Here is a 9,363-nt window from a genome sequence, read left to right as displayed (position 1 = left end):
TATTTTGATACAACTTGACTTCTTTGAGACACTTTACATCCAGGAGAAGGGAGTCATGATCCTGGGTCAAGCAGAACTTTTTTTTTTAATGGTTTACTGTAGTGATGGGGATAGCAAAGCCACCTTTTTTTGCCAATGGGATTGTGATTTGTACTTAGTACTTACGGACGAGCATCAGTTTCTTTAGCTTAGGTAGGGAAATCCCCTTAGAATAAAAGTTTAACCATCATCATGTCACCACCTGGTCAGTCTCTCCTTTCCTTGTTGCCGTCTCCAATCTTTTGTAATTTGGGATAACCACTCCCCCCAAATCCACACACGGATTTTTGCCATGAGATAGTGGAGGTGGACGTTTCACAACCTGGCATTGAGGAGAGATTGCAGACCATAGAAGAAAATGTTCAAATGGCAATGTTGCCTCTAAATCAAGTATGGCAGGCTATAAGAGGTTTGCAGATAAGATACATAGACCCAGCCCAATACACCAAGAAGGAGATTTAGTCTGGTTATCAAGCAAACATGTTCACCTGTAGGGTCGGAATAAATCCAGCCCTTGTTTTCTTGGCCCATTTGAGGTACAGTGGGTTATTACTCCAGTTACACTAAGGTTTAAACTTCCCTTCCACAAAAGATTCACCCCATTTTTCATGCAAGTAGGCTGAAAACTGTAAATTGGGGAAGGGGATTAGAAGTGGTACCAGAGCCTGTGGTAGTAGAATATCATGAAGAGGAGTATGAAGCACAGGCAATCTTATGTGCAAGGGTTTTGAAAGCAAGATTAGACTATCGAATCGACTGGAAGGGGTTTGGTTCAGTCTTAGGAGGCAGCTGAACATGTACCACAACCAGTCTCTAGGTTTAACCAACAGCATCCAATTTAACTGGGTGCTGGGACAGGGCCATGGGAAGAGGGGTACTGTCAGGTCCCACAGGTCAAGTGTTTTAAGGAAGAGCAAGAGGGCTCCAGTGTACACAGTAGGGAGAGGGGTTCTCATTGAAGAGATTTAAAAGAAGAGTGCAGGGTACGTGATTTGAGAGTTATTTGTAAAAGCAATTTCCTTAACAGATTTCCCTTCACAGAAAGCTTTGCTGTTTCAAGATGGAGGGGTGGTTCAAGAGCTGTAGGTCTGTTAGCACCCAGGTAATGTAGAATTCTCTCAGGTACTTTAACTGCCGTTCATCTATGATACAGACCCATTTTGCAAAGGCTCAGATTATGGCATATTTGAATTTCACTTGAGCAATGTGTGAAGATCTTCGGAGCGTTTCCAGTGCTACCTTCCTTCTGTCCATACCCCACAGTAATCCTTATCTTTGTGTCTAACATTTTGAAGAATATCTTTTTGATCATGTATGGGACATTCATGTCCCCTTGTTGCTGTGGGAAGAGGTAACCTGCCCAGGTCATCTCTGGCTCAGTTCTTGAATCAGCAAAGCAACCTTTGGATTTGTTGAAGAGTTGCAGCCATGGACTTCTTCCACCTGCTGGATTCAGGATACAAGCTTCAGGAATACACCAGGTTTCTTGTTCTGGCTTCTGACACAGAGGTTAAGTACAACCCCTACCAGCGCCTTACACATATGTCCCCTATATCCTGGAATATCTGTACCCCATGGTATCAGAAGCACTAAGTTCCCACTCTCCCAGTTCGGAAGTGTCTGCTCAGCTTTAACTTAGTCGCCAAATGGGAAAATAAGGGATTTCTCTGTGTATATTAAGAACCCAGATAACTAATGTTTTCCAAAGGATTGCTCACGTATAACAGGGAATCTTCCACATACAATGAGATTGTGACGAATTCCTCAAATTCTAATACCAGTTTCCCAGGATATACTTTCCAAAGTACCCTGCCAAAGGTTCAAACGCCATGGCGAATAAAAACATGAACACCGCATCCCCGTCTAGTGCCTCTCTTTAGAGGCCAGCGCAAGGAGAGCCACAAAGTCTTAATTCTCGCCATGGGATTCCTATACAAACATTATCCAGCGCCTGATGCCTAATCCCAGACCAAATGCCTCCAACACTTCTAATAGCCACTCCCACTGGGTGTAAATCTATTAGTGCCAATTCGTAGTGCAGGCATCTAATGTTCCTACCCCATACAAATTGACATTGGTCCGGATGTTGCAAACCTGGTACCCCTTTTGAGAGCTTCCAAGCAATGATCTTTCATAGGGTTTATTACCATCAGGCTGTAAGATTAGCAATAATTCTAGTCCTTCCAGGGCTTCAATCCTACCATGGAAACGATCCACAGTTCCATGTTAACATGATTACTCAACCGCTGTAAGCAATACGGCACCCACACCTCCGATGGGCAGGCGTGCAATAGTAGAGTCTGAATAAAGTCTCCATATCATGGCAATACGCAACATCCTGCAGCTATATTTGTACACTGAGCAGGTGGCCCTTCCCCAGGACATGGCGACCCTCCTGCAAGCCACTGCCCAGAGCAAGCCTGTTAAGCGTCAAACCCTAGCCCCTGCAGCAGATTCAGGCACCCCAAGAACAGGGATGGTAATCTAGCCGCACCAATCAGTGAGATTTTAGCCAGGACACCCATCCAAAACCGTGAAATCTGCAAGCACTCCAAATCCAAGTGAAGAAACCCTGCCGGACCATCACCACACCTAGCGCATGCAGGAAAATATATTTTATTTGTATCGCGCTCATACACAAATGTTTCCGAGCGCAACCGGGGGGCGGTGGTGGGGGGGGGGGACAAGAGCTCTCGCCAACTTAAAGAAAAGCTTCTACCACACCTCACAGTGCCCACTTGCAAGACACCCTTTCTCCAAAGACCCAGAAACGCTAGCCCAAACTTTCAATATCACTCAGCAATCGACACCATTGCCCCGCCCAGCAGCCAGAACCACCAAGGACTGGTTCTCCCATGAGCTATTTGAACTACACACCAAAAAAAAACAGGCAGCACGGACACTAGTAAACCCTCTAATTGTAAAAGTGACATATGCCCAGCCCCCCAAGACTGCACCACTACCCATGCTCGCTTCCTCACCACCTTTAATACCTCATCCTCCATCCCAGCCTGCCTCAAAGAAGCCTGGGTGCACCCCCTCAAGAAACGTACACTTGACAACCTCCCCCAGCAACTACAAACCCATAAGGACATCAGATTTTCGATGATCCTGCACAAAGCAGCCTACCTGCAAGTCCCAACAGTTCCTTGAAGCAAACAGCCTTTTCGACCTCCACCAGTCAGGCTTTTGCCCAGGTCACGGAGCAGAAATTTCCCTACCCCCCCTCCCCAAGAACCAAATGGGCATTGGCGAGTGTAGCAAACTAGCCCTACTCCTCCCTGACCTCTCTGCGGCATTCAACTTTGTTAACCACAGAACCCCCTGCCACCACCTCATCCTCAGCACGCTTCTTCAATAACACCATAGCTTGGATTGCCTCATTCCTTCAAGGTAATGCCATGAGAGTCTTCTCATACCAAGCCTGCGCACAACCAGACATCCAGTGTGGAGTGTCACATGGGTCTTGCATATCCCCGACCTTCTAGGACATCTTCACTAGGATATTCATCTTTGCCTCACTGAGTATTTTATATGAACTACGCCGACGCCAAAAGTCCTGTCTGGTGACCAAGTCAGACACCTAAACGCCACCTACTCTAGCCGCTGAATATCTCCCAGCAAATCCGAACCCTGCACATATTCATTCCCCCCAGTCGGTTCCGCATCAAACGCTTCAGTAGTTGTTCAGCGAGGACAACATTGAGGAGTTGCTGCCTGGATACCAGAAGCCTCGGATATTCAGCCACTAACCTGGTGTATGGAAGGATGCCTTGGGACACTGGATAACTTCGAGGGAATACGAACAACAGGGGGGGGGGGTCAGAAGAGCTGCTCATGGTGACAGCTGCTGCAGTCTAACAGAATAGGCTGTACAATCACCACGTGGAATTTAAGGACATTCAGAGCAGGTGACCGCGTGTTGGTAACTGCTCCCTACAACTGCAAATAAGCCAACAGCTAAATGCAGCCCTACAGATGAGGGGTGTATAAGCTACTTACTCCATAACAATTGGCAAAATACTCCCAAAAAGAAAAAAATCCAACCCACAGTTCCACAAGTGGCAAGAATTATTGCCTGACCCGAAGAGGTAAACGTGTAGCTCTTCAATATTTTATTAACTGTTAGTTCAATTAACGCACTCTCATATCCATAATTGAGACAAACATTAAATTACTATTACATTCTATAATCATTTTTATCTGCCAAGTACATTAAATTAAGCAAGTATTTCATCCGTATAGTTTTTCATGTACATCCAAGTGTGACAGGCTAAAAACACCATACTTATATTCCTTAAGTGAAACAATCTAAAACAGGGAAAGGCCATCACCTTGTCACTAGCTGGTTATTACAATTTGAAATTACTAGCACAATTTGCAGGGACACGTATTAAATGTAGTCAATTGCTGTTAAGCCAGATTCGTCAACATTACACTGACGCCCAAGTCTCAATACCCAAGGGCAGAGCTCAAAGCCCCATTCATTAATAAATTCGGTCTGCTGCTCTGCATTCGATCTGCTGACAATTGAAATATTTAACGCGTTGTTATTGCCATGGCAATATCGTAATTTTACACAAATGTATACAAATGACACGGATTCCCATCACTAAACAAGCCTGGTTTGTTTCTCTTCACATTATGAAAACAATTGCCATGAGAACTGGCTTTCACTTATGCTAGCGATCAGTTCCTGTTTCACTTTCATTACATACCCCAGATAGAGGGCCCTCAATCAAGCACTCAGAAAATTGGAAGCAACTACAGTACACAGACTCATCCAATAAAGCACAAGTTTCAATGCAATCTTATCACCTATGGGAAAAAGACCAGAGTTGGTGCACTATCAGTAGCAAATAAAAAAGTCCAAAAAAAAAAAAAAAAAAAAAACAAAATTGTTCCATCAGTATAAGGCAGAGCTTGCTTAGGGTCCAGAGCAATTGCACCACTGTCGTGGCTTTTGAGGAACTCCCACCAGTCTTTGGGCAATCTGCCATTACAGGCCTTAAAAGTTCAAGTTGGCAATAGCACAGGCTGATCGCTTATGAACCTTTATTGGGGTGCAGCCACAAATATTAGCTAGACTACGCCAGTCACGTGGAGCGCTCCCCCCCATAAAGGGACAGGTGATCCTTGTAGCAACCAGTAACCAACACTAAGCCCCCCGCAGAACTACAGACCTTCCTTGTCTCCACGAAGCCCCACACACTGCTGTGTTTAAAAGAGTACTATAGAGAGACGAGAATCCAACAGAAAACGCAGCATTTAAATAACCAGTTGGTGATTGGAAGGGGGAGGCTGCGGGGCACAATCACCCGCGTTGCCAAAAAACACCTAGTGCTATAGCCACACACCCCTGCCCATTCCCTCTGCGACTTATGCAGAAGGCACAGAGAACGGGGCTTTGCGATTGCTGCAGTGTTGGCCCAGCAACTCTATACAAAGGAACAGGGGAGAAGACGTCCTTAACAATGAAATGGGGCGGGACTAAGAGGGGAAACGGTAGCGTATAACGGTTAAGTCGCTAGCCAAGCAATGAAAGAAGCACCGCCAACTACTTCATGGTGCGAGATCTATACATACACAATTAACTCCTTGAATTTCACACAAGTGCGTTACGTAATAATACCATATCATCATGTTTCCATTCACACGCAACCATGGTTGCCTTGCAAGATGAGCACCACGCATTCAAACCACCCCACTCAACAGTCATGAGCGCACAAAACTGAATTGCAACAAGGGCAGCCCGCCCATTAGCCGCAAAGTTAAATAATATAAAACACAAACAGGAGAACTGTGCCATTAATAGTTGGGTCCCTAAACAGCAAACGATGAACATTGCATGTGGTATCCTAGCAATGACAGACAGGAGGTGTGATTTTAAAACATTTAATTTAAAAAATGTACACAATATAAAAATGCCATTATAAACGCACAGGTAATAGAGCTACCATATTTACATTCCAGGAACCAGAATTTACACAGATGGTCCCTTTGAAGGCCGGTTGCCAGTGATCTGACACTGCAGCACCAATGTTAACCAGGACTGGTCTTAAATTATTGCAGAGGACCCTGTACAAGGTGAAAGTAATGTTTAGCACCCATGTTTGAGCTACTATAACATGCATACACAAGAAGCAGACAAGTACAACCCAAACTATGACAAGAGTGAACTCACGCACCAACGCAAAATTAATGCTATACAAAACTGTAAGAAAGTATTTCACAGGATTTAATAGAAACTCAGGCTCTTTCGCCCCGTATTCTGCGTGCCAACTGGATATCTTTGGGCATGATTGTGACTCGCTTTGCATGGATGGCACAGAGGTTGGTATCTTCAAAAAGGCCCACCAGATACGCTTCACTGGCCTCCTGCAGAAAGAAAATTAAGACGCATTAAATAAAAAGCATGCAAAACATTCATACAACCGCGATTATACCCCACCAATTGAAACTCTACAAGTAGAAAAGGCATAAGCCACAGGACTCTTTCTGAGCAAAGAAACAAGTTAACTTCTCCCAGCATCAAAAGTGTTTCCTCACAGGAACATACCCTGAAGATGAAATATGAACGCTCTTCATGTATTCGTAGTAGTCAAGTGGTTTGTATTGACATGTGGACAGATCATTGTGAATGGTAGTGTTGCCATGGAGCTCAACAACCAATTTTGTCCAAACGTGCACTTGGTTTATTTTCAGACCAATACTACTTTCACCTCCTCCACTGTACATTTAAAACTGGAATTGTGAAATTTGGTAACATTTTAACATTCTCCCCAGGATTTGGCCACGGTAACCCTCATCTACAAGCAAACATCATTTGGCACTTTAATAATGAAGTCTATTCTCACTTGCAGGGCACCAATAGCTGCACTCTGGAAGCGCAAGTCAGTTTTGAAATCCTGAGCAATCTCCCTCACGAGCCTCTGGAAAGGAAGTTTTCGTATCAAGAGTTCTGTTGACTTCTGGTAACGACGGATCTCACGCAGGGCAACTGTGCCAGGCCTGCAGTAAATAGATTAAGTGAGTGACAACCAGGACCTTGAATGAACACAACTTACATCTACAAGCCACATGCATCAACACCCTAGAAACTTCAGTAACCCTGCTACGAGGCGTGGGCTCTAGCTTTAAACAATCTGAAGCATTGTGGTCCACGAGTTCAGGACCCCCGCCCCCTACACCACCACTGCTGGCACTCAAGGCAGCGTATGATGTTGCTCCGTAACACGAAGCAACAGCATCCTAGCATGCCAAGAGTTTTATCTGCGAGCCCCGAATGCAAGTATTACCAGGTTGGAAAAAAGACAGGAGCTTGAAAAAACGTTAGAGATGGCACTCTTATGAGATGGGACAACCCCAAATCTTTATCCTAAACTTTTCTTATAAAGCTTTATCCTGAACTGGTCAGGTGTACAATGTATAAATCACTTGCATGTGTCCATTAGGAACAACTGCCCCAGAAGAGCAATCCCAATTTAGATGCAACAGTGGCACGAGGGCCATTACCACACAAATTAGAATATCTACCGTGGTAGATAAAAATGAAAACAAGGGTTTGAGGCATTTCGGCGAAGGGCCCATTGAAGAGCCATAATGGTTGCCGGCAAGTAAGTAGCTCATATTTCATCTCACCTGTCCAAGGGCTATCTATACAGGTGAAAGTAATACCTATGGTCAGGCATCTGTACTGCATGTGAATAAAGCAGACTGATTCTGGAAGTTGCATGAACATTTCCATTCATACTAGGTCAAATCAGGATAGTATAAAACTTCTCAATGGCGGACATGCTGCCCCCGGATATGCTGCACAAAAGGGTACGTTAAGCCCTCCCACAAGCAATAACTATATTAAAAAACGCCCCATACGCTATTTTGACAGATTCTCCCAGAAAACTAAGGCTACAATTGGAGTTAAGGGAACAGGAAAGGGGTCACAAACAGAGGCCGGTAGCTTTACGGGAAGTCTCTCCCCCCCCCCTCCACAAGGAGGAACTAAATGCCACCCTCCTCGAGCCTGCAAACGGCCTCCGGTAATGTACGGCATAAGGTGGCTTGAACCTCACCTGTATCTGTGGGGTTTCTTCACCCCTCCGGTGGAGGGAGCACTCTTTCTTGCCGCTTTGGTGGCTAGCTGTTTACGGGGCGCCTTGCCACCTGTTGATTTGCGAGCAGTCTGCTTAGTTCTGGCCATGACTTCTGTGAAATAGTTGGTTGGGATCAGTTAAAAGCAGCGATACACAACCACACACTTAAATATTGCACGCACTTAGTTTCTGTCGCTCTCCAGATAAACAAGTCGATCCTGAAAACAACCCTCCCACAAACGTTACCGGGCAGGGGAGGTCAGTGCGCTGAGAATCACATGTATGCCGCCCCGTTACACTACTACTGTAAAAGTACACGATAACTAGACAAAACTCACCGCCTCTAAGGAAAGTTTTGTTTCCATCACGTCTAGCTCATTCCACTTTAGATACGAAGCCACAACCACTATTTAACCCAGATTACAATAACAAACCTCCGTACAACACACTTCCATACCTCACGTCTTCCGATTGGCATTCGGTAACTACACATACATTGCGGTGCCCAGTACTCACCGTTTTACGGACGACGCGCCGCTGCTGTGGACAAACTCGTAACGCGCTTCGCACCACCTCGACCACAACCGACAATCAGCCACTTCTCTCTACGCTATGCTGGCTGCAGGCAGCACCGCCTTATAAACCGCGTGACACCATCACCTTGTGCTGAGTTTTCCAATTGGACCGTGCTAATCTATTTCATTGTGACATCACGGAAGACGTCAGCCGTGTTGAAGGGTCTTTGCTGATTGGGCAAATCATTGGCCTGTGATTGGTCCTTAACCGGCGCCCTTTATTGGGCAGTCTGTAAGAGAAAGTAGCCAATCAGGTTAAGGCTCGAGGAAGGCCGCTGATTGGTTGTGTAGAGTGCATCTTTGAATCCGTATTTTGCTCCAAGCTCAACACAGGAAGCGAATGGAGAGTTAAGAACAGGACGGTGGGATAGAGGGATATTGGAAAACAGCCATAGAAGAGTTTTGAAATGGATTGGTGGAGAGGGGGATCCTGGGATGAGACAGCACGGGAAATAGTCTCGAAAATAGATTTGATGTAGAGAAGTATGACATTTTAGACAGTCCAATGAAAGAAAACCAGGGTTCTGCTTGCAGTGCTGCTGTTTATGCAGAAAACCCCACAAACTTTAACAAGCACTGGTAAAGCCAATAGGTTTGGTGTTTATGTTTCTTTATTGCATTTTGCTGTTATTATTTTGTGTTGGGTTTATCACAAA

The 9,363-nt window shown here is 45.1% G+C and overlaps 1 protein-coding gene across 1 annotated transcript; it reads right to left on the bottom strand.

Annotated features, from left to right (window-relative positions):
- Positions 1–5,918: 5,918 nt before the first annotated feature.
- H3-3B (H3.3 histone B) lies at positions 5,919–8,937 on the bottom strand. The gene is made up of 4 exons (XM_069654747.1): positions 8,649–8,937; positions 8,112–8,244; positions 6,897–7,050; positions 5,919–6,417 (listed from the first exon to the last, which is right to left on the bottom strand). The coding sequence occupies exons 2-4, from the start codon at positions 8,237–8,239 to the stop codon at positions 6,289–6,291; spliced, it is 411 nt and encodes a 136-aa protein (XP_069510848.1). The 5' UTR covers positions 8,240–8,244; positions 8,649–8,937; the 3' UTR covers positions 5,919–6,288.
- Between the last annotated feature and the right edge of the window lie 426 nt (positions 8,938–9,363).

This window comes from Ambystoma mexicanum, chromosome 3q (assembly GCF_040938575.1).
Source record: "Ambystoma mexicanum isolate Mex_15411 chromosome 3q, UKY_AmexF1_1, whole genome shotgun sequence".
NCBI lineage: Eukaryota > Metazoa > Chordata > Amphibia > Caudata > Ambystomatidae > Ambystoma > Ambystoma mexicanum.
Note: the sequence above shows the minus strand (reverse complement) of the source record. Positions and strands in the feature narration are given on the sequence as shown.

What these genes read in the sequence shown, in the direction of transcription:
- H3-3B (XM_069654747.1), bottom strand. Translation starts at nt 8,239, where the DNA reads ATGGCCAGAACTAAGCAGACTGCTCGCAAATCAACAGGTGGCAAGGCG. An exon ending in AAGAAACCCCACAGATACAG is followed by an intron (nt 7,051 to 8,111) that starts GTGAGGTTCAAG and finishes TATTTACTGCAG; the next exon opens with GCCTGGCACAGTTGCCCTGC. An exon ending in CAGCTATTGGTGCCCTGCAA is followed by an intron (nt 6,418 to 6,896) that starts GTGAGAATAGAC and finishes TTCTTTCTGCAG; the next exon opens with GAGGCCAGTGAAGCGTATCT.